This window comes from Poecilia reticulata, chromosome 5 (assembly GCF_904066995.2).
Source record: "Poecilia reticulata chromosome 5, P_reticulata-male-v2, whole genome shotgun sequence".
Lineage (NCBI taxonomy): Eukaryota > Metazoa > Chordata > Actinopteri > Cyprinodontiformes > Poeciliidae > Poecilia > Poecilia reticulata.
In genome coordinates this window covers 27718530-27743172 of record NC_088834.1, presented here as the reverse complement: position 1 = coordinate 27743172, position 24643 = coordinate 27718530, and the positions used below count along the sequence as shown (strand labels likewise).

At 42.7% G+C, this 24643-nt stretch overlaps 2 protein-coding genes across 6 annotated transcripts; one reads left to right on the top strand and one right to left on the bottom strand.

The window, feature by feature from the left end:
- The first annotated feature begins 919 nt into the window (after positions 1-919).
- hcfc1a (host cell factor C1a) lies at positions 920-21082 on the top strand. 5 transcript variants are annotated; one of them, XM_017304986.2, is made up of 28 exons: positions 1357-1510; positions 2658-2858; positions 3365-3513; positions 3645-3805; positions 3909-4117; positions 4714-4798; positions 4896-5002; positions 5086-5265; positions 5344-5586; positions 5674-5822; positions 5923-6105; positions 7740-7961; positions 8291-8395; positions 8529-8745; positions 9832-9968; positions 10079-10226; positions 10821-11041; positions 11169-12081; positions 13373-13521; positions 13659-13793; positions 13893-14100; positions 15203-15478; positions 15870-15976; positions 16069-16203; positions 16275-16460; positions 16552-16849; positions 18261-18324; positions 18408-21082. In XM_017304986.2, exons 2-28 carry the CDS (start codon positions 2663-2665, stop codon positions 18445-18447), a joined length of 5223 nt encoding a protein of 1740 aa, XP_017160475.2. In that variant the 5' UTR covers positions 1357-1510; positions 2658-2662; the 3' UTR covers positions 18448-21082. The 5 variants fall into 5 exon arrangements, with proteins under 5 accessions (XP_081463525.1, XP_017160475.2, XP_081463522.1 ...); XM_081607399.1 differs by lacking the exon at positions 1357-1510 and adding an exon at positions 920-937 and having other exon boundaries at positions 5344-5822; XM_081607396.1 differs by having other exon boundaries at positions 5344-5822.
- LOC103465551 (ras-related protein rab7) lies at positions 19726-22753 on the bottom strand. The gene is made up of 5 exons (XM_008410517.2): positions 22606-22753; positions 22184-22310; positions 21845-22063; positions 21142-21267; positions 19726-21031 (listed from the first exon to the last, which is right to left on the bottom strand). The coding sequence occupies exons 1-5, from the start codon at positions 22659-22661 to the stop codon at positions 20945-20947; spliced, it is 615 nt and encodes a 204-aa protein (XP_008408739.1). The 5' UTR covers positions 22662-22753; the 3' UTR covers positions 19726-20944.
- Between the last annotated feature and the right edge of the window lie 1890 nt (positions 22754-24643).

The window sequence follows — 24643 nt, the reverse complement described above, 5'->3', positions numbered from 1 at the left end:
TATTTGATAAAGGACTAAATGAATTGCTAGGTCACTGAGAAAGTAAACAAACTAATGGACTGTGTGATCGCAAAACAAGTGAATAAAATGCCATTCTTTCTGAATTAAGACAGAAAAAATGGCCTTTGATAAGTTAAAAGATGAGCAACAAATAAATGGGTATCAGTAAGAAAACAATTAAATAAATAAGTTTAAAAAATAAATTCATCATAATGGTAAATGACAAAAGAGAGAGAGACAGGGTGTAAAACTCATTCCTGTTTTGGGCCAAATCAAGATTATGAAAGCTCTTAAAGGGCTGGTTGTGCCAGAATGGATTGATAAAATCCGTTCACAAACTGTTAATATGTCAATGAATTTCTAAAATTAAATATTATTGAACATCTTTTCAGTCCCTCCAGGATTCCGTGATACTTTTTGTGATTTTTTTGCAATAAAAAACAAAGTGTTTGTGACACTAATTTGGAAATATTTGTAATATTTGCACTGATATCTATGACAGTAAGTGTGATTTTTTATTATCCACTGTATAGATTATGGACTACATTCTGACATCAGTTAAAGGCTAAGGCAGCAGTTTAGTACAAGTAAGAAAGTTTTTGACAATTTTTGAGAAAAATCTGCAACAAACTCCCAATTATTAGTGCAAAAAAAGTTAGAGGAATTTGTTGATGTTGCATGAATTTCCACAATAACTTTCAAGGAGCTGGGGGGACTGATTGATATAATTTGGCAGCAAACAGATAAAAACAGCAATGATTTTATTGATAACTTAATGTTTAAGCACACTTGGTGTTTAGTCTAGAATCCAGAGGGCCACATAAAAAGCTACGGCGGGCCGGATTTAGCCCACGGGCCTTGAGTTTGACACATGTCTAATTTATTATTCCTAGATACGTTTCCGTGGTGCAGTGAATCAGTGGAGGGCGCACTAACGGTAGGCTATACGTGGGTGTGTCAACATAAAATTTGAGAGCGGTAATTTAGCAAACTCGCTCGTATTCACTATTGTTTCTCATGTATGAGCTTTACCAAGGGGGGGGGGTTGACACTAATAAACTCCACACTGCCCACGATAGGAAAATAAAAAAAGGGTTTCAGTACGGATGTCGCCATCTTTAGTAAGGGACAATAACCCTACAGTTGTAACAGAACTTGCTATCATTTGCTCAAACTCTTAAAGTGTTAAAATAACAAAGTCTAAGAGAGTTCCTAGAAACGGGAGTAAAATATAAGCGTACAGAAAACCCTGTCCTAACGTATAATACATATAACAAATAAGGGTATATTTGTTAGAATGTGAAATGCTTATCGAGCGAGTTTTTGTCGCCATGTTTACTTTGGGTGACGCTAGCTCGCTTCCATTTTCCTCCGCCTCTGGTTGTCAAGAAGATGGCAGCTTCCAGGCAGGCATGAGAGGAAATACTTCTTCACAAATCGAATGAATTTGGATTATTGCCTCAAGATAAGAGCACATACTAGTGTTTTTGCATATACTGCATCAGATTAAGTGAGTAAGACTGATTAATTTTTGCGCCTTTGCCGGGTTTGTTGTGTTTTGTTGTGGCAAAGCGCCCGGCCATTTTTCTTGAGGGAGCCGCTGAAGTAGGCCGACTGTCGAAAAGATGGCTGCTTCCAGAGACGGCGTGAAACATAATAACACTGTGTTTGTGCTGTTAGACTAGATTTAGCTAGGTTTTGAGAGTGTTGCCGCAACTATATTTTTACTGGGTATGTAATGCATATGAGTTTTGGTGAAAGTTGCATCGAATTTAATTGTGACTCTTGGCGACGCTTTGACAGATGCTAGCCGCAAAGCTAACCCTGCTAGCATTGCTAAATTAGGTTGAGCAGCTAGCGGCAAAAGCATCGGAGCAAATGGCTAACAGTCAGTTTGAATGCTACACCCATAGCATGTATATCTTTGTTTATTTGAGCAAACCCCTTACAGGCAGTTGAGAACATACCTTTTCTGACTAATATGTATCATTCTTTAATGTCGTGGCGTCTTCTTTTCAATAATAACTGCGTTAAAGCCGTTGCAAAAATGCTAATTTGTCTAGCTACAATATGGCGACTCCCAGAGAGGCATGAAAATAGCCAACTGCTGCTAACGATAAAAAATTGAATTAAATACTTATTGCAGCTGTGTATTATTCAGTTTGTTTAGCCGGTTTTCAATAAGTGAGTTTAGTTTTGCTTGTTTCGCGTTTCTGTGGTTGTGCACCGTCTTAGTTTACATATATTTTGCTTGTTAATTCGCTTCCGCCATTTTTCAGTCGGGTAGCAGAGTTAGCGGCGGCTGTTTGTTTGCAAGATGGCTGCTTCCATAAATTGAAATCAATGGCTGCAAATAACTTTGTGTAAAGGGGTTATGCATTTCTGGAGAAATCTGAAGCATCGAGTCTACATCGAGGAATATAAGTAAGCAGTGTCTGAAAACATTTTGCACTTGTTTTTGGTTTTGAGTTCATCCGAGGCGAAGCTAACCGCTAACTATTTAGCGCTCCAGCTGCTTTGACCGCAACAACAGTCGCGTGTGGTTCGGTACTGTGCATTCATATACGGCCGATGCGTTTATGGGGTTGTTGTTATGAAAATGGTACAATAGCTGCAAGCCGTTGAAGTACGTGTTGTTTTATTTTTCTTTGCTGCAGAAGTCATGTCTGCCCCTGGTTCCACGGTGTCTGGGACCACTCCGTCGGTTCTGCAGCCGCGATGGAAGCGGGTCCTCGGATGGTCCGGTCCAGTCCCTCGGCCCAGGCACGGACACAGAGCTGTGGCTATAAAGGAACTGATGGTTGTTTTTGGAGGTGGAAACGAAGGAATTGTTGATGAATTACATGTATACAACACAGGTAAGTTTCGGCTTGCATGTTGAACTTTGCCTACTAGTTTCTGCAGCAGGTGTAAAGTTTAGTTTATTTCACCAGTAATGATATTCACAGCAGTTTCACACAACTTTTGCTTGGAACCTTGAAGTTTAATTCAAATTTGGGATGGGTAAAGTTGAGTTGTGAGCAGGCCTCACCAGGCCAAACAAACCCTTGTTTGAATAATATGGTGTCCCTCTGCTGGAGAAGTCGGGTTATTGCACATTCAAAAAAGGCGGGCTAAAATAAAATGGATGATGCTGGTTGGCTTAGGCACATCCTGTGTCCCACTTTCCTGTTCATAAAACTGAAATAAATACATTTAGCCGTTACTGTTGGTGTGTATGTGCTGACATCCCTACAGCCTGATTAGAGTTTACATTCCAATCCTATTTAGGGTCTTACTTACAGTGTGTGTGTTATATTTATATGTATGTGAATGTATATATAGATTTATGAAACTGAAAAAAAAAAAATCTGTTTAATTTCAGCGACAAACCAGTGGTTTATCCCAGCAGTCCGTGGTGATATCCCTCCAGGTTGTGCTGCATATGGTTTTGTATGTGATGGAACACGGTTGCTGGTTTTTGGTGGGATGGTGGAATATGGGAAATACAGCAATGATCTCTATGAACTACAGGTAATCCCTCTTAAAAAAAAAAAATCCAAAACATGTGGTCTCAGAAAAAGAAAATAAATTATGTTTTATAACTTATATTTTTAATTTAATGTAAAAGAATAATCACGGTAAAACTACCCTTTTTGTAACAGGCCAGCAGATGGGAATGGAAAAAACTGAAAGCCAAAAATCCAAAAAACGGCCCGCCACCTTGTCCTCGACTCGGTCACAGCTTTTCACTCGTTGGCAACAAATGCTACTTGTTTGGTGGACTGGCCAATGACAGTGAAGACCCCAAAAACAACATTCCCCGGTAAGGAAGCGTTGCATTAGAAGCATTCACAATCTACTGACACAGGAGTCTATTTTATCCAACTAAATTACCTTTTGAATTTCTGCCTTTTTTCTCCCCCCAGATACCTAAATGATTTGTACACACTCGAGCTTCGTCCTGGTTCTAGCGTGGTCGGGTGGGATATTCCAATCACGTATGGCGTCCTGCCTCCTCCTCGTGAGAGTCACACCGCTGTGGTGTACACAGAAAAAACAACCAGGAAGTCACGCTTGATAATCTATGGAGGAATGAGCGGTTGTCGTCTTGGAGATCTGTGGACGCTTGACATAGGTAGGTGTCTGCCAAATAATTTAATAAACAAAGGGGGCAAGTCGACAGGTTTACACCCTGTTTCATACCTGCTCAAAGTCACTTTATTGGTTTTTACTTTTATTACATACCTGTAAATAAAATGTTTTGTTCCCCATCAGTTTTATATTTCTAATTTTTCAAATTTATTTTGCATTCAATTTCCATTTATTTTGTTTCTGGTCTCTGTTTGGATCTGTTAACTTTTTCATTTGAGCTGAGAGTCACCAATTGAGTCTAAAATAACTGTTCCCCCCTGTAACTATGAATTATATAACATATGTACTGTACATATGTATATGTACTGTATAACATTTTGTTATACAGTGCAGAATTATGTGGAATTATCTGTTGGAAATGCATAACCTTTGAGTACAAATTGATACAAGATCAGTAAAAACTAGTCAGCAGTCGATGGTTTTGTTTAGTACCAAAAAAACAGTCCGTTATAAAACATTCAAAATTATAAAGATGTATATTTCTGAGTGGGTGAGATGACCTAGTCAGCACTCAACTTTGACTGTAAGCAGGTTGCAATATTTACTTAAATTCATTGAATTTTTATTTTCTGTTCCCAGATACCCTGACTTGGAACAAACCTTCAGTAGGTGGTACGGCACCTCTTCCACGAAGTCTTCACTCTGCCACCACAATCACAAACAAGTATGAAGGCCATATCTGTTCTCCTTAAAATGTAGAACGTTAAAATATTTGCTAATAGAACTGTGTCTCACGCCGGTTGGATTTTCTCACCTTACAGGATGTATGTTTTTGGCGGATGGGTTCCTTTGGTAATGGATGACGTCAAAGTGGCCACACACGAGAAAGAATGGAAATGCACAAACACACTCGCTTGCCTAAATCTCGGTTCGTCTCCCTCTGTAACATTTCCCACTGTAAAGCGATGGAGTAGCAGTTGTTTTAGTGTTGAAGGTGTTGTGTCTCTGCAGACTCAATGTGTTGGGAAACAGTGTTGATGGATACCCTGGAGGATAACATCCCCAGGGCCCGTGCCGGCCACTGTGCCGTGGCCATCAATTCCAGACTGTATGTCTGGAGCGGCCGTGACGGTTACCGGAAAGCGTGGAACAACCAAGTTTGCTGTAAAGACCTTTGGTACTTGGAAACAGGTGAGGATGTTGTAACAAATTATTTGTGGCTAGCATGGGAAGTTGGTAAACGTCTTACTATTGCTGTTCGTCCTGCAGAGCGGCCCCACGCTCCCGCCAGGGTCCAGTTAGTCCGTGCCAACACAAACTCTCTGGAGGTGAGCTGGGGTGCAGTCTCTACCGCCGACACGTACCTGCTGCAGCTGCAGAAGTATGACATCCCCGCGACCCCGGCAGCAGCCTCGCCAGCCACGAGCGCAACGCCTTCGCAACCCATCAACTCTCCAAAGAGCCCTGCACCAGCTGCAGCAGCACCCTCTGCGCACAGTTTACAACAGACAGGTGACCATCGCTCAGCTTGCAATGTAAAGAAGTTCTGCTGGGTAACAAAAATGAAGTCTCAACTCCATGCCTTCTGTTGGTTCACAGCTGTTTTAAAGGTTGCAGCTCAGCAGGCTGCCACAGGCGCATCTGTTGTCACAGTTCGCCCGAGCCAGCCGGGGAAATCCCCCGTCACCGTGACGTCCCTTCCTCCAGGTGTTCGAATGGTAGTGCCTACCCAAACCACCCAAGGATCGGTATGAGCCATTTCACACTCGGAACTTCCTGATTTAAGTGTATTAACATCTTAAAACCTTAATATATTTAGCATTATAAAAAAAATTCTTCTGTTTTCAGCCAATTGGAAGCAGTCCTCAGATGAGTGGCATGGCAGCTTTAGCTGCTGCAGCTGCAGCCACACAGAAGATCCCACCCGCTTCTGGAGGCACTCTTCTCAATGTTCCCGCCGGTGCCACCATCCTCAAAACAGTGGCTGTCTCCCCAGGCACCACCACAGTGAAAGTGGCTTCTCCTGTAATGGTAAACCTCTCAATAAATACCCTTGTTCAGAATATCAAAACGGCTTAGCTTTTGTTAATAATTATCTTAGTGCAAGTTTTGAAGTGATGTTCTCTTAGAAGAACTTAAATAATTGTTTTTAGCTCGCTTCACACTGCACACAATCACAAATCACGTTGGACTTTCCATTCATCCATTCATTCATTCATTTTCTTCCGCTTATCCGGGGTCGGGTCGCGGGGGCAGCAGCTTCAGAAGGGAGGCCCAGGCTTCCCTCTCCCCAGCCACTTCTTCCAGCTCCTCCGGGGGAACCCCAAGGCGTTCCCAGGCCAGCCGAGAGACATAGTCCCTCCAGCGTGTCCTGGGTCTTCCCCGAGGCCTCCTCCTGGTGGGATGTGCCCGGAACACCTCACCAGGAGGCGTCCAGGAGGCATCCTTACCAGATGCCCGAGCCACCTCAACTGGCTCCACTCGATGTGGAGGAGCAGCGGCTCTACTCTTGAGTTCCTCCCGGATGACCGAGCTTCTCACCCTATCTCTAAGGGAGAGCCCAGCCACCCTGCGGAGAAAACTCATTTCGGCCGCTTGTATCTGGGATCTCGTTCTTTCTGTCATGACCCAAAGCTCATGACCATAGATTACGGTGGGTACATAGATCGACCGGTAAATCGAGAGCTTCGCTTTTTGACTCGGATCTCTCTTCACCACAACGGACCGGTACAGCGCCCGCTTCACGACAGACGCTGCCCTAATCCGCCTGTTGATCTCCCGCTCCCTTCTTCCCTCATTCGTGAACAAGATCCCCAGATACTTAAACTCCTCCACTTGAGGCAGAACGACCCCCCTGACCCGGAGAAGGCACTCTACCCTTTTCCGGCTCAAGACCACTTTTACTATTTACTTATATATTTAGTATCATGTATGAATTTTCTCTACCACTTTTAAGTCTATTTGTCCTACCAGTGTGCTTTGAAAGTGACCCTCTGGAACATATAGTTATTTGAACTGAATTACCTGCTGTAGATAATTGATTTAGTATAAATTCAGGTTAGTTGTACAACTTGTGTTGTCTCAAAAACCCTCCGGTCTCAAAATGTCATAACAATTTATGCAAACACTGTTTTATGAACCCTTTAAGCTATTGTTATATTTTCATTGGGCTTTTTTAATTATTCATTTATTTATTTATTTTTTACATAAAATTATTGATTGGCTATTTCATACCCATGCAATGTGTAGAGGAGCAGAACATGGAAAGTGTTTTGCTGTCAAGAAAATTGTCTTTATGTTTAAAAGAAAAGAGGAATGATTTTATTTCACATTGCCTTTTTTTATCAGATGACTGATCACTGAAAACATGTTTCATTCTCAGTATGTTTGACTCCGAAAGATCATTAGTTGCGCATGACTCTATTTTTTGTGTAAATAAGTAAATGGTATATTTACAATGAAACAAGAGTTCCCTCATATTGTTCTAACTGCTGAATGTAAATATATTGAAGGTTCCTAAAGTACTGTTTGCATAAACTGCTGTACTTTTTTTTATACCAAATCAAAAACTCACCTTTTTCTTGGCCTTTTCTGGACTAGCTGTTAGCTTTAAGCTCTCTTCAAAAGTCCCAAACTATCGCTTAAAGGTAATTTTGTTTTCACAGGTCAGTAACCCAGCCACCCGCATGCTGAAGACGGCCGCGGCCCAGGTGGGCACGGCAACCGCATCCTCTCCCACCACCACCAGACCGATCATCACTGTGCACAAGTCCGGGGCTGTCACAGTGGCTCAGCAGGCCCAGGTGGTCACCACTGTGGTGGGAGGTGTCACCAAGACCATCACCCTGGTCAAGAGTCCGCTCACCATGGGCAGCAGCGGTACTTTGGTAAGAAACCGTGTATTTTACCACATTATCTTATGCGGTTTAAATCTACAAAGCACCCTCTGGTGCTCTCTCATGCATGCTGTAAATGGCATTCTTCCACACTTTGTATCACAAGACTGACAGTGGGAAATTTGTCATGTGGTGGGGGGGACTGTTGGACAGCTTGACAAAGAAAACAGGGAGTGTAATGTTATTTGTTTGCATGACTGTCAGTTTAAAGCAGTAAGTCGGAGCCACGGGTTCAGTAGATCGCCTTGCCCCTGACCTCCCTGTGCTGTCTGATGCTTTCTAGTGACTCATGAACTTGAGTCTCTCTCCTATGTCGGCAGATCTCCAACCTTGGCAAGATGATGTCTGTGGTGCAAACCAAGCCAGTGCAGACATCAGCTGTCACAGGCCAGGCTTCCACTAACCCTCTCACACAGATCATACAGGTCAGCTATCTGCATGAGTTCAGGAAAAAAAAAAAAGTAGAGAAAAAAACAACTAGAGATAGCTTAAAACTGCCTTGTCAGACACCTAGTCGTCTTCTCTAAGCAGTCGTTGAACGTGTGCTTTTCTTCTCAGACAAAGGGTCCCCTCCCAGCTGGCACCATCCTGAAACTGGTGACTTCTGCAGATGGCAAACCCACAACAATCATCACAACGTCCCAGGCCGGAGGCACGGGAAACAAGCCCACAATCCTCAACATAAGTGGCGTCTCACCTACTACTACCAAGCAGGGTACCACCATCATTAAGACCATCCCTATGTCGGCCATTATGACCCAGCCTGGAGCCACAGGTCTGAACTCATCTGATTGATTTTACAATCTACAGTAAACTAGATCACCACTGTGGTGGGTGGGAAGAAGAATGTGTTTACAGCTGGATGATGTGGCTGAAAAATATATTGCGATCTAAGTGTTAATATGAGTTGATATTGATAATTATTGATTGGTTTTATTGTAATACTGCCAAACTGGTGAGGTGACATTTCCTGCTTTATCCCCATTTTCAGTTTATTTATAAGAAGTTATGAGGAACGGTTACATGTTTACTCAACCGGTTGTTGCTAGGTAACCAAAGAGTGAGTGAGTTAGTTGATGTCACCCATGTTGCTTAGCTTGCTGTGTGAGGTTGACCTACTAAAGTCTTTCCTGTGCCTACATTCCCCTGAATGCTGAGCGGGTCTAGATCGGAGTTCAGTGAATACGAGGGGGTACCCAAAAGTTTCCAGAATGACGCTGCTGCACGCACAGTTTTCGTAGTACACGATTCTTTTTTCTGACTTCACAGCGCAGCTGTGAAGTTTTGCTTCCTGCTCCGGAAAAAAGCGGTTGATCATCAATTAACATTTCACCATTTTTAAAGCGGGTGAACCACGAGAAAACTTGAGCTTGACACATAGCATCATCCTTGTAAGCGGTCTTCAACATTTGAACGGTTTCCGATGCTTTTTCCCCGAGCAGGAAGCAAAACTTCAGCCGCGCTGCTCATAGAACTTCTCCATGAAGACAAACGACAGCTGGACAAAACGGCTCTTACAAGAAAATTCACTGCGGGTAGATGAAACCTTCCACATCAACGCCGCTTGACACACTGATTGAGAAGGCGTGGTTGAACAAATACCTAGCGGCAGAATTGTGTACTACGAAAACTGCGCGTGCGGCAGCGTCATTCTGGAAACTTTTGGGTACCCCCTCGTATTCTATATATTGAATATCCTATCGGTGATAGTATCTATTGACATGTTTCTGTTGCGATATCTATATATATTGTCATTGATTTATTGTCCAGCCCTTGACCCTGAGTGCAACTTAAGCTGTAGGAAATGCTATTTGCTGGTATAAATCAGTATCTAAAGATCAAACTTGTGTTATCTATGCAGGCGTGACGAGCAGTGCAGGCATGAAAACACCAATAACGATCCTTACCACCAAGGTAATGACCACTGGAACGCCTGGTAAAATTATTACTGCTGTGCCCAAACTGTCCACTGCAGCTGGACAACAGGGATTGACGCAGGTAAGTTGGTTTTTCTCAACTGCTTTTTGTCTCTATTGTTTTTTTTTTTTGTTTGTTTTTTTTTTTACAGAATATTTTTCAAAGATGAGATCAAATGTTTATTTTTGTAGGTGGTATTAAAAGGCGCTCCAGGACAGCCGGGCACCATTTTGCGTACCTTGCCCATGAGCACAGTAGGCGGTGTTCGTCTCGTTACACCAGTGACGGTCTCCTCTGTTAAGCCCACTGTTACCACGCTGGTTGTCAAGGGAACTACTGGTAAGGAGACCCATGTCTTTCGTAACCACCGAGTTGTTGTTGGATTACAAAAGAATGTTTAACAAGATATTTTTATGGTTTTATGCTTGGTTTTCCCCCAGTGTTTTATAAGCCTGACGGGCCACCAGGCTTTACTTGTGCCCCCACCAGACTAAATATTTCTTATTTAAGTATTTTTTAAATGTTTGCATTCCTTAAGACTTTATAGTTGGGGTTCAGGTATTAATCTTCCAATCTTTCTATAACGCATAATAATCAAGTGATATTTTCAAATTTCCTGTCAACTTTAAACATTTTTTAACTCAAAAACATGACGGGCTGCTGGATGAATGACTGTCCTAGAACCAACCACTAGACTTGGCAAGTTTTCTGGGGGAAAACCTTGGATAGCGATGAGGCTGTGCAGATTTGTGGCTTGTTTTAACTGTGGAAGAGAATCTACAAAGATAGGGTGGATGTTTTTTCCATTGTTGAAATGGCAATATATATGAAAATAATATTGGTAAATATCGGCCCAAAGTTTCATATCAGTGCACCCCATTTTAAAGGAGCCTCTGAACATCCCTTTAATCCCTCCACTTGTGCTTCCTGTAGGAGTCACCACTCTAGGCACCGTCACTGGGACGGTGTCCACAAGCTTGGCAGGAGCCACGGCCGACAGCTCCAGTGCCTCCCTGGTGACGCCAATCACCACACTGGCGAACATCGCTACACTGTCCAGCCAGGTGATCAACCCAGCCGCCATCACGGTCTCGGCTGCTCAGACCAGTCTGACTTCTACTTCGACTCTGCCCTCCTCTACAATGACGGTGCAGGTGAGACTCCTGTGTACCACGTTTCTACTAGCTTTTTAAAACTTGCAATGAAAAATACTCTTGCAGCAACGTTTGAGCTGGAATGACGCAATACTTGCATGTAATGATGATGTTGGTTTTGCCTCAGAACCAGCCCACCCAGGTTACCCTGATCACAACCCCCAGCGGTGTTGAAGCTCAGCCAGTCCAGGATCTTCCTGTGTCCATTCTGGCTTCTCCGACCTCTGAACAGCCCAGCTCCACTGAGGCCGGAGCAACTGGAGACGGTTCTGGTACCGTCACCCTGGTCTGCTCTAACCCGCCCTGCGAGACCCACGATACAGGAACTACCAACACCGCCACCACTTCCTCCGCTACAATCGGTGCCGGACAGGTCTGCTCAAATCCGCCCTGCGAGACGCATGAAACAGGAACCACCAACACGGCCACCACCTCCTCCGCTACAATCGGAGCCGGACAGGTCTGCTCCAACCCGCCCTGCGAGACGCACGAAACAGGAACCACCAACACGGCCACCACCTCCTCCGCTACAATCGGAGCCGGACAAGTCTGCTCCAACCCGCCCTGCGAGACCCACGAGACGGGAACCACCAACACGGCCACCACGGCATCTTCAAACATGTCCACATTACGCGTGTGCTCCAACCCGCCCTGCGAGACCCACGAAACGGGGACGACAAACACGGCCACCACGGCAACCTCCAACATGGGAGGGACCCAGCAGGTGTGTTCAAATCCCCCCTGCGAGACCCATGTGACGGGCACCACCAACACAGCAACGCAAGCTTCCTCCAGCATGAATGCCGGCGAGACGGGCACCGTGCAGAGCGCCCACTCAAATCCACCCAGCGAAACCCACGAATCGGGGACCAGCGACACTCCGTCCGCATCCACCTCCAGCGTAGGGGAGGACCAGAGCAGCACAGCAACGGGCCAGGTCCAGAGGGTCTGCTCCAACCCACCGTATGAAACGCACGAGACTGGGACCACCAACACCGCCACCACTGCTACCTGCAGCATGGAGACCGGTGAAGGCACAGGTACGTCAAAGCCAGCGTTAAGAAAACAGAGAAACTAAATGTGCTGGGTTTTGTTGTGATTTTTACCGAAATAGAAACTTGTATTTATACAAGGGGTTACCCAAAAGTTTCTGCTAGCTGCTAGCATATCCTTGCTAGCTAGCTAACTTTTTTGCATCCATCATGTATACATGCAAGTTTATCTGAAGTTGGCTGGATGAAGTTTGTACATTTCTGTAGGGATGCAGGTCTTAAACTCCAGTTTTAATGGTCTTAAAAAGTCAGAAATTTGTTGAAACCTGCAGAAACCCTGGAATACATGCAGAACGAAGTACAGAACCATTTCATTGATTTAGGATGTTTTAGACAAGCTAGAATTCAGGTTGAAATGGACCTATGTTTTGTGCTTTGGGTCAGGGATGGGTGGATGTTTGAATGAAATTAAGTTGCTAAAATGTGTTTTAAAGTAGATCTTTAAAAACCTGATTTGCCAGTTCCCATTGTGACTGACTATTGTTAGCCACACATTTGCAGACGTGACCTGGTGGGTGTGTCGGTCCTTTCTCACAGTGGCCTATTTTCAATTTTAAATGTATTGTCTTTCAATGCTTCTTCAAACAGAACAGTTGCTGATTGCTGAAACATTGCTGGTCTAAATTATTCCAGATGCCTTTAAAGCAGGGAAGGAGCTTTTCACCAACTTCACAAAATCAAAAGCCACTTTCAGTTTCTGTGTTTTAGCAAAGAAGTGAGAATAATTTGTACTAAAATGTTTAATGTTGGAAAAACATTAAACATTTTTATTTTAATCTAAAAAGTGTGACATTCTGGAAGTTAAAATGTTGGAACATAGTGTATTGTGTAGGGGTGATCCTGTTCATCAAACAGTAACTAGAATAGATGTTTGAAGGAAGAAAGTCGCTCTGATCACATGAGTTTTAATGAAGCTACTTTGTGAATAGGGAGGTTTCTATAGCTAGTAATCTTCCAGCTATTTGCCTGTAACCTCCTGACTGCAGTAACTCGTTTGACTTCGGCTTTCTCATTAGCAAAGTAGCTCTATGATGCTTATTTGCCCCTGGCAAAACTTCTTGATGTTTGTAGATGCTAAATACAAGCACATGCTGCCTGCTAACTGAGCCTTTCAGATCAGAGCATTAACAAGCGTTGTGGAAACTCGTAAACTGTCCCACATTTATTTTCACTCTTCACACAGTAAATTCACTGTGTCTCCCAGATCTTTTGGTCAAACACAATTGATGTTTTGAGTTGCATAAGTAAAGTGTTTTTTTTTTTTTTGTTGACTCTTCAGCCACCCAGCAGTCAGAGGAAGGAGCAGAAGGAACAAGCACCACAGAGGAAGCTGCTACCACTGCAGCTACTAGCGTAGCTACAACCACCCAAGGCAGAGCCATCACCACGGTCACTCAGTCCACACCGGCCCCTGGGCCCTCAGTACCGGTAAGGAAACGACTCACTTCTCTAAATTAGCAGCTTATTTTAACAGTCTGCTGTGTGACATCTGCAATTATGTGTTTAAAAACTGCAGGCTTGAGTGTTAAAAAAAAAACAACAAAAAAACTTTTGTTTCCCTCCAGTCGATTTCCTCAATCACAGAAGGAGTAAGCACCGCAGCCAGCAGCACGGAGGAGCCGATGCAGACTGAAGAACCTGCACCAGCAGAAGCTGCACCTGCAGAAGAGCCTGCTGCAGCCATGGAGACACAAGCAGAAGTACGTAAAGCACATTATACAGATAGTCAGTGGCAGCCTGGCTAAATTTATCATCACAGCTAAAAATTATTTATTTTTTTTATGAATTTGTTCTTCCAGGGAGAAGCAGCAGCTGCAACGGCCTTGAACCTGCCCTCGGAGCTGATGTCTGAGGCCCAGGGGACCACGCTGATGGTGACTGGGCTGTCGGACGAAGAGCTGGCCGTAACCGCCGCCGCTGAGGCTGCTGCCCAGGCTGCAGCCACAGAGGAGGCCCAGGCTCTCGCCATCCAGGCCGTCCTGCAGGCAGCGCAGCAAGCTGTAATGAGTGAGTACCCGCCGTCCCCTCAATGGTCACGTTAGGCATGCAGGGGCCATGGTAGGGATTACAGACTGCATCATAATTATTAATAGCTTAATGCACACAGGGTATTATGAGCCTGGCGGGCCACCAGGCTAAGTGGTGGTTGTTTATTTTAAATGTGGCTTTTTATACACCACTCACAGTGACAGTGACAACAGATTAAGATAGGTTAGTAGCTGACTCATTGAACTGGTGCGAGGTGTGCGCACGGATTGCACCGTCTCTGTACCTTTCCGTTGGCCTCACACAATTATTTCCAAGTAATAATGCCTTCACACACACCTCCGAAGTTTTGTAGCTTTTAACATTCTTTAACTCAAAAAGACGGTTGAACTTCCCTAGCACCTTGGCAGATTTTCTGGAGGAAACCTCAGCACGTCAAACTCAAGACCCGGGACCAAATCCAACCAAAGATTTATTTTTAACCTCTCAACTCCAGGCGCCAATTACATCCATTTCAGTTTTTGTTTTTTTGTTTTTGTTGCAATTTTGCAATCACAGAAATTCACACAAAATTAACAGATCCCTGCATATTTTATTTTGTTTGTTTTTGTTTCCCTATTTGGATAATTATGAGTTTATCTCAATTTCTCTGCCAAAAATGGTAAAAAAAAAAGTTGTGATTGCCAACACCCACCTGAGGGTGGCAGTATTTCTTCTCATATTTCTGCTGCCTCAGCCTCACTTGATGTAAAGTCATATTCCGATATGGAGAGCAACAAAGTTACATATATTGCAAAACTTCCTTTCAGATTTTTCTAAATAAGTTTAATCAGTGACTTGGATTGCAAAAAAGAAAAAAATCATAAAAGCAATTGCAAAACCCTATTGCAAAACTGATCAATATGAAAATATGTTCCAATATAATTTAGCTTTAAGAAGAACTTGTCAAATGCAAAGATGGCTATTAATATTTTGACAGTTTGGTAATTGGTTTTATCAATACATTCTGCCACAACAGACCCTTGAGGTCATCCATGATCTTGATGTGGGCCAAAATAAAAATGACCTTAACAGCCCTGGCTTAAGGCTGCATGGCTATAAATATTACGTAATGTGTTTCCAGATGAAGGTGACGGTTCTGGGGAAAGCCAGCAGCCCACCAACATCCCCATCATGCTGACCCAGCAGGAGCTGGCCGCACTGGTTCAGCAGCAGCAGCAGCTACAGGAAGCTCAGGCCGCCGCGCAGCAGGCCTCCGTGGACACCAGCATGCCTACCGAGGGCCTCGCCCCCGCCGACAGCCTCAACGACCCGTCAGTCGAAAGCAACGGACACAACGAAATGGCTGCCTCGGTCACCAGCGCCGTGGCGTCTCTTCTACCACGCACCACTACTGAGAGTAAGTCTTTCTACATCCTGTAATCTTTGTGTATCTAAAATGAAGGCCTTAAAATGTCTTAAATTCACTACAAAAAAAATGTAAGTTGGCCTTTAATACATTAATCACAGGACTATTTTATTTTGTCTTGTCTTATTTTTGCCATGGATCTTTCCTGCCAGACAAACATTTGATCAGATATTGTCATCGTGCTGTTTCTTGTTCTGGGCTCCACCTCTAACTAGCCGCTAACTAGTTTGTAAGCACTACAAATGTATAAAATAGGCAATTTTCTTTTGTACATTTCTGTTGTGATACAGATCTTTAGTTTCATTCATAATGACCTTAAAAAGTCTTAAACTTGAGTCGTTACTGTATGTGTCTAATTTTTGTTGCTCTTTCCACAACCCAGCTCTGGCTCCATCAAGTACGTTTGCGCCGTCTATATCAGTAGCAAGTCCGGCCAAGCTGCAGGCGGCAGCCACTCTCGCAGAGGTGGCCAACGGCATCGAGGGAGAGGTGAGGCTTGAGCGACACGTGATGGACCAGCTTTGAGGGAGCAAGAACAAAAAGTTTCAACGGATTTTGTTTTGATTTTGTGATTTGTCCAGAAACAAGCCCCTCAGCCAGCTCCAGTGAAGCCTGTTGTTAAAAAGGAGAACCAGTGGTTTGACGTCGGGATCGTAAAAGTGACAAATATGGTCGTCACTCACTTCTATGTGCCAGGAGACGATTCTCAAGGAGATGTAAGTGCGACAGGAATGATGCGCCGTTCCCCGAGACTCTTCCTCTAATGTTGTGTTGTTCCTCTGGGTAGGACGACTCCGGCGCCGTACCGGACTACGGTCAGATGAAGAAGATGGAGCTGCAGCCCGGCACGGCGTACAAGTTCCGTGTGGCGGGGATCAACGCCTGCGGGCGTGGAACGTTCTCTGAGATTTCTGCTTTCAAGACCTGCCTACCCGGATTCCCAGGAGCCCCATGTGCCATCAAAATCAGCAAGGTAAGCATTTCGTTGCTATCTGTAAAGCTGAATGTAACCTCCTGCCGAAGCCACAAAGTAGCAAGCCTTATATAATCACTGTCACCCACAGAGCCCAGATGGCGCCCACCTGACCTGGGAGCCGCCTTCGGTCACGTCAGGGAAAATCATCGAGTACTCGGTGTACCTGGCCATCCAGAGCAGCCAGACGGCCGAGGCCAAGGCCTCCACCCCGGCCCAGCTAGCCTTCATGCGAGTGTACTGCGGACCCAACCCCTCGTGCTTGGTGCAGTCGTCCAGCCTCTCAAACGCTCACATCGACTACACGACTAAACCAGCCATCATCTTCCGCATCGCCGCCCGCAACGAGAAGGGTTACGGTCCCGCCACTCAAGTTCGATGGCTACAGGGTAAGAATGGAGAACTATCAACGTATTGGGCTTTTTCCATCTAACTAGGGCTGAAGCTGACTCTTTAAAAGACCCAGCTCTGTCGTGTTGTCACTAAAGTATCGTCCGGTTGAAGTTTGACCTTTTCTTCTGTTGCAGTCTATGGTTTTTGTGAAGGATTAGAGAACAATTTAATTACACATATCAAATTATTATTAGCTTCCCTACAAACACACATGCTAAGCTAACCAGCCTAATTTACATAAAAATCCCCAAATTTTAATACAACTCCCCTGATTTGGGCGTACAAGTTTTATATAAACTATGATCTGGAAAATGTACATTCGTTAAAAAATAAAAAAAATCTTAGGGGCCGTCCCTCCAAAAAAATGTAGGTCCTGGGCTACTGCCATTGAGAGCGCTTTTCTGTCCCAGCCAGCAACAGTATAAACTATATTTCCACCTTGGCTTGAAACTACCCAATAATTTTAAAAAGACACGTTTGAGTCAGAATGTTTATTTATGGATTCTGTTGCAATTCTGAAGTTGAAGTGCAGCTCTGAGTATTGATGATATATCAGTAGATATAAAAATCAAAGCTGGTGAGTGACAGTGAGCTTGCTGCTCCACAGCTAATCTAACTTTAGGATAGAACATTTTAAATAAATGTTCACTGGTAGTGGACTTTTTCAGTACACAGACTGCTGATTAGTCTTTTAGGCTCCTCAATAGGAGGACACATCATATTAGCACAGCACGAGCAAGGCATTGCTGTCCAAAAATATGCCTGAAGTGGACGGAGGGAAGCCCCTAAAAACTGAACTTGTCTAGTCAAGTTAAACAAATAATAGAAAGCAATAAAACTACAAAGGCTGAATACGTGTCTGTTGCTTTGTAGACCAATAAAATTATTTGGCCTGTTTATCAGCAACCTGGCACTGATAAACAGGTGCTATGTCAGCTCTGACTCTGCCACACCTGAGGGAAAAACCCTTCACAGGAGCTGGAGGCGGGTTATAGACAACAACCACCAGCAATTCAACTTACTCTGAATGCTGCGTTTAGGAGTTAGTTTTGTTTCTAATCCAACAAAAACACAGCTTTAACTTGAACTACTTTTAGTTCATGAATATCAGGTGCTAAGATTGGAAGGAAAAGAACTAGATTTGCCTTAAGCCTTATTTAGCTTCGTACGGTTTTGAGTTAATAACTGTATTTTTGAGCCAGAGAAGCAACAAACTGACTTGGTGACCTGTAGCAGAGACTGTTCATTTCACTCATTCATTCTAAAACGGACATGCAGAGAAAGTGATGACAATAAAAAGTGACACTGGACACAAATGGCTAATGCTACACAGTCGCTCCAGTTTAGCATGACTAAAGGAGCCAAACTGGCAGATGAAATCTAACCAATAATTGTTGTAATCCACAGAATCTGGTAAAGACGCCACCTCTGCAAAACCTGCCCCCAAAAGACCCGGCACCTCTCCCGATACGTAAGTATCTTCTCTCCTACAAACTTCAGGTTGAACGCGATCAGCGATTAATGCGACTCATTCTGGTTTGTGTCCCTCAACAGCAAGACTACTGGTCCAAAGAAAGCAAGGACGGACCAGTGAGGTTGCCTGGAGTCCCCTCCCAGTCTTTTTTTTTTTTTTTTTTTTCCACTGTCATTTTTATCAGGAAGACTGACCTTCACTCATCCTCTTCCTTCTCATCTCCTCCACCCCCGTCTCAGATCAAAATGGTGGCAGAAGCCCAGATAAAAGTCAATCTGAGACACCTTTCTGTAGATAAACCCCCTCCCTCCTCCTCCTCCTCCTTGTTCAGTTGGTCGTAATATTTTTAGAGTAACTCAAACCTAGAAGCACATTCTCTTTTTTCAGCTACATCCCCTTCCTTCGTTTTAACATCTATTTTTGCTTTTTTTTTTTTTTTTTTTTCTCTCTCCAAGTAGTTGAACATTATAGAAACATTTACACCTTTTCACAAACTGGGAGCCAGGCTGTGCGCTATGTTACCTAATTTTTTTTTTTTTTTCTTTTCTGTGTTTTGTGAATTCTGGGGGGGAGGTGTAGAAAGAGACTACATAAAATGTTGTACAGTGTTTGGAAAGAAAAATGGCTGTGGAGGCATTTAGTTTAGATGAAAGGAAAAAATCGGTATGGAAACAAATAAAGCACTTGTCCTCCACAAACGAGGACATCTTTTTCTTTTTCTTTTTTTGGCTCCAAAACAATTTGCTTCATAGAGAACCAAGTCTGTACAGTCATCGTACTGGACTCCAGTCTCCTGGTAAATATCATCACTGTGCGCTTTTTATCCCCCCCCCCCACCCAATCCCACCCCGAGATACGAGGAGTGGTGACCGGCACGTTGGACGAAGGAAAAAGGAGAAAAAAAAAAAAAAACGGCAAAGGAAGAAATTTGTAGAAAGAATGACGGACTTTGCTAGGACAGACTGGCAGCACACACACCACGTTTCAAGAAAAACTTCCAAAAAAAACAAAAACAGAAAAAAAAAAAATACTTTTCCCAAAAAATTAGCAATGACGCAAAAAAAAATCTCTTGTGTAGTTTATTTTTGTATTTTTAAGCTTCTTTTTCCTCCTGTGTGTATGTGTAATTGTGTGCATTTTAAGAGAAAAAAAAAAATCTTTTTTTTTTAAACTGTTCAATCCCCTCACCCCTCCCCCCTCCCCTCTTGTAGTTTGTGTTCGTGGGAAGATGGCTGGCTGTGTTCAGGTTGCCACTATATTTTTAAAAACCATTCAGGTGGTTCGTGTTGTTCCTGTTGACGGACGACGATGAAAGACGAGACTTTTGTATTTGTTCCAAGTAGAACCGCAGAGGTTGTAGGACTGAAGGGAACCTTGAAGTGGACCCAGAGAGAGGAGTTATTTTATTTTTATTTTTTTTTTACTTTGTTTACTCTTGATGCTTGTGTTGCTTTGTTTGCCAAACACAAATTTTCCCGGGTTGGAAGGGAGGGGGAGAAGAAAAAGGAAAAAAAAAAATCTGTGTCTTTTCCAAATTTTCCTCCCGATGCTCGGTTGGTTGTTGCTTCTTCTGCTCATGAATCTTTTATTTTGTAGAATGGCTACATATATTCCGTAGACCCATCCCCCTCCCAGCCCGCGACACCTTTATTAATGTCTGTGAATCAACTGAATAAATTTTAATTTGTTTTTTCCCCTTCTCTAAGGCTCTGTATTTCAGACCACAGATGGTGTGCTAAGCTACCTGGTTTTTCTTTTGTCTTTGAATGGGAAGGCCGCTTACAGCTGGAGTGTTACTCACTTGTAAATTAGTTCGTTCATAGAGCAAGAATAAAACAAAACACACACACACAGAAAAAAAAAACAACAAAAACATCTTGGCCTTTTATATAATTACCTGTAACAAACTGTTTTTACATGTTGGGTCATCTTGATTGCCTTTTGTGTCTTTACTTATAAAAGAAGCAAATATATAAATATATATATATAAATATATATAGTCTCCCTGATTGAACTTTTTTTTTTTTTTTTGCCGCTGATTCACTGTAGGGAGTGAAATCCTACTAGGTCCATCAGTCCAAACGTGTACAGGGAGGAGTTATCTGGCTGGGGGCGTGAGTGGAGATCTTCTGTGTAAAAGGGCAGATCCAGTTCGTGACGGTAATTTAAAAAAAATGAAATGAACAAAAAGGCCCCGAACGTCAAAGGCCTCTCCGCTTGCCGCCGTGGCTTCAGGTTGGGATTTTCTCCTGATTTCTTTCTAGAAACTTTCTCTTCATATGCATTCATAATTTTTGTGCGTGTCGGTGTGTCTGTTAAACAAAACTAGACATGCATGCAAAAAGCAGTGTATTTTAGTAGTGATGCCTTAAGTTAGACCATAAAGCTGAAGGTTCTCAAAAAAAAAAATGAAAAAAAAAATGGGAAAAAAACAAACAAAAAAAACAAAAACATTTAATGAGTTTGTTCCTCTCTCCATGTGGTATACAATTGTGTCCTTTCCTTCCACAGTACCTTTGCCGGGTCACTTATTTTTGCACCCTTGTTAGATAGGTCATCATCAGCAGTGCCGAGGTCTCCGAACTTTCCTTCCCACGCCGGGACGAGTGCTCTCTTATCAGCACTCGCAGGTGTTGCGAGTTTCTCTCGGCTGTTCGCAGGTTATCTGGAAATGTCCTGTATTTTCCAATGTGTGTTTTTTGTACTGTAGGGAGTAATGTATCTTTTATCATCAAAAATAAACATGTTAAACAGAGATTGTGTCTCGGGTCTGCTTTTTCTTTTTTCTTTTTTTATCTTTTAGGACTGAACTACCTGCAGGAGGCCGAGCTCTGCGGCTCTTAAAAACGGCTTCTCCATGTCCAGGTCCTCTTTGGCGCTTCCTTCAAAGTACTCCGCCCCGATTTCTTCACACCACTGCATTGCCTTTCTGTGAGACACCTACACAGCAGATGAAGTATTTCACAATCTGGAATACAGTAGAGATTATAGAGCTTAATCGTCTTTCATATTTGGGCTGGGTACTCAAGTTAGGAGTACAACGTTAGGATCATTTCTGCTCACTATTCTAAAGTTTCTTGTATTAGGATTTTATGTGATGAAGTGTCAAAAATTAAAAATTTATTTTCAAAGCAAAGTTGAAAAGTGTGATGTGCGATATTGGATGTTTTGGTATTGAGCAGATATTAAGAAAATACAGGGCCAGTATCGGCAACACTTATATTGTAACAAACCTTAGGTATTGTTTTGTTTTCCTTTGAATTATTTTTTGCTAAAACAGGACAGAATTTAGAGAATAAATCAAGGCAAAAATGAATGTTTACTGTAGAGTTGAGAAACTACAGTACAAAAATTTCAAGGGAATTTGAAGCTAAAGTATTGATCTCGACACCAAGCTGGAATCGATACGCCACCTCTAATATTGAGCCCCTTTCGATGTGTTACCCCTAAATAAAACCCTACTCAAATTGCCAGCAGATGCACAATGGAGGAAATCTGCAAACGAGACGAGACCGACCTCCCGGTTGCTCAGGTCCGTCTTGTTGCCCAGGACAATGAAGGGAAAGTTTTCTGGATCCTGAGGCTCTCCCTGGACCAGGAACTCCTTCCTCCACATCTCCAAGGCACTGAAGCTGGTCAAGGATGTGACGTCAAACACCAGCATGCAGCACTGGCTCCCTCTATACAGAGGCGTGCCCAGAGACTGGAACCTCTCTGTGCCTGCTGTGTCCCAGATCTAAACACACACACACACACACACACAGAGAGAGAGAGAGAGAGGGGATACACAAGGCTGAGGAGCCACTGCCAGTCAGTCATGAAGGTTGATGCATTTCACTGTGATACACACACCAACCTGCAGGGTCACCGTGTTCCCATTTATCCTGATTGCTTTGGAGAAAAAGTCCGTCCCTATGGTGGCTCTGTACATGTTGGTGAAGCGGTTATCCACATATCTGTTCATGACGGACGATTTTCCCACCCTGTGTAAACACGCGCACACACGTGCGCACGCACGCACGCACACACACGCACGCACGCAAGATAAATAACTTTAAACTGAACTCTTTCTTCATCACAAGACACATTTAACTCCTCCTGTGTGTGTCACGCGACGTGTAAAATGGTTAAAAAGTGTCTGAAATTGTTTAAATATCTGCATACTACATACTTTACACCATTATTTTAAAGAGTCGCGGCAAGTGAAAGTGAAACATTTGAGCTTTAAACTGAACCGAGTCTGAACATTTCAGAGTGAAAAGAACAACCAAAGGTTACCCGGAGTTTCCTATGAGGATCGTCTTCAGAGTCACGGGAGTCTTTTCCTCAACCATGTTGAACGGAGGCTGCGACCAGATTCACTGCAGCTTTGAAGCTCCGGTGGCCGATGACGCCTTCAGGTGCTGCTCGGAAATTCGCAATGAGTTAGTTGTCATCTTTCAAACCTCTTATTTGATTTTTTCCAAAATATCTTATCGGACTTTGAAACACGTTAAGGAACGATACGATGATATAAAAAAAATTTAAAATACAGGAACAAAAAGAGAAAATACAGCATTTTTATTCCAATATTGATGGTAGGATAACGTATTTTTATAAACAAAATATTTTGTACTTTAGGAAAGAACCAAAAGCCTTAGCACTAATAATAATATTCTTTATATATTATTAATTATGATATTTACACTGTGCCAAGAACAGCAACGTAGTCCTCGTTGAACCATTACAATATAAACTTACTTAATCGGTTACCATAATTGTTCATTGTTGATTTCTGCACGTTTATTAAACGACTATAGTGTGGCGATGCTGTGCCCTACGCTTTGAAGGCATCAATTGATAAACACCTGTGTGGCTGACTCGTGGCTGACCTTTGACCTTTAAATGTTTTTTTTTTTGGCAGAAAATACAAAATCTTATCAAATGATTTCAAAGAAAGCAACGGTGGACAATGTGGAGTTTTTTCCCCCTCACAGATGCATTTGAGTAGATTTGAATATCAGTGGGAATTTATTTTATTGCTGTAATTTAGTTTAAAATACAGCTAATTTTAATGCAGATTTAAACAGAGGTTGGTTTTATGTGTTTCTGTTCATTTTGATGGTTACAGGTCTCAGATAATTTAATTATTTTGCTAATTAAAATGTATTTTTAAGACAAACGCATGCATGTGAATGTGCTGCTCCCTGTCAGATGCGAAAGACTTCAGCTTGTCTGCATTTTTCACTATTCTGCCTCTCATCTTCCTTTTGACAATCAAGCACAGTCACTGACGCCTCTCTAATTTCCTGGTAGATGGCTGAACTCACTTTGGACTTGATAAAACCCAGGGGCCAACACCAACAGTCGCCATCGCAACTCAAATCATCGTTGGAAACTGGGACCTTGAAGACTTTCTGAAAAGCAAAACTTACCTTCATCTGAAGAAGACGACTTTGGACCGCTGAACAGAGACCCGGTCCTTTCCCTCCTCAGCCCAGGAAAGACACTTCAGACAACGCTGCAGTTATTTATCCCTGAGTGTACGTGAACCTTTTTCTATTTCAGTTTTTCTTTCCACTTAACTTTCCAATTAGTAAACTTGAATACAGCATTCTAAGCTGTCAGCTTCTTTAGTAAAAACCTTTTCAGTTCAAATTCATTTCAGTGAGACCTTATCAATCCCAGAGGGAAGTTAAATAGTTTTGTAGCTTACCCTCCTCCTTTTGTGTGCTGAACAACAATATAACATTAGTATTTAAATTTGTATTTTATCGGTCTTATGTATGACCTATCTGAGCAAAAGAAGTTTGCAATTTAATTATTTGATAACTATAACTAGCAACACAAACAAATGCGCATAAATTTTATGTTTGAATATTTTTTTTAATCCATAATGTTGAAATGAATTGTGATGTGAAAGAAAATCTGGATCAAAAATATATTTATTTTCACAAAAACAGAGATGTGTATTTTATTTTATTTATTTTTTTTGACCAATGTTCGATGTGTTAGAAAACAATAATGCTTTTATATATTTGAACTGTGAACGTCATGCACCGTGTCCGCACCATCCATCTGCTTCAGAGCCAGTGCAGGAACAGAGAACCTCATCAGAAACTCCCTGCGGAATGGCAGTAAATCACTTTGACTCTCCACCAGGGGGCAGCAGATGCTTCCGTTAAGCCAGCAGGTCTCCATCACTGCTGTGTCAGGTGTGTTTCTCTAGTGTATTTGACACCACTTTAAGTTGCTGAAATTAGAATTTCATACTTTACAACAGTAGTTTTATGTTTTAGTTTAGTTTTACTGACACTAATAGTCAATACATCCCCGT

Excerpts from the sequence above, each read along its gene's own strand:
- LOC103465551 (XM_008410517.2), bottom strand. The coding sequence starts at position 22,661 with ATGGTTGAGGAAAAGACTCCCGTGACTCTGAAGACGATCCTCATAGGA. Across the intron at positions 22,311-22,605 it reads ATCCTCATAGGAAACTCCGG|GGTGGGAAAATCGTCCGTCA; the intron begins GTAACCTTTGGT and ends GTGTTTACACAG. Across the intron at positions 21,032-21,141 it reads CAGAGCTCGGCCTCCTGCAG|TACAAAAAACACACATTGGA; the intron begins GTAGTTCAGTCC and ends TACTCCCTACAG.
- hcfc1a (XM_081607399.1), top strand. The coding sequence starts at position 2,663 with ATGTCTGCCCCTGGTTCCACGGTGTCTGGGACCACTCCGTCGGTTCTG. Across the intron at positions 8,746-9,831 it reads GACCCAGCCTGGAGCCACAG|GCGTGACGAGCAGTGCAGGC; the intron begins GTCTGAACTCAT and ends TTATCTATGCAG. Across the intron at positions 9,969-10,078 it reads GACAACAGGGATTGACGCAG|GTGGTATTAAAAGGCGCTCC; the intron begins GTAAGTTGGTTT and ends TTATTTTTGTAG.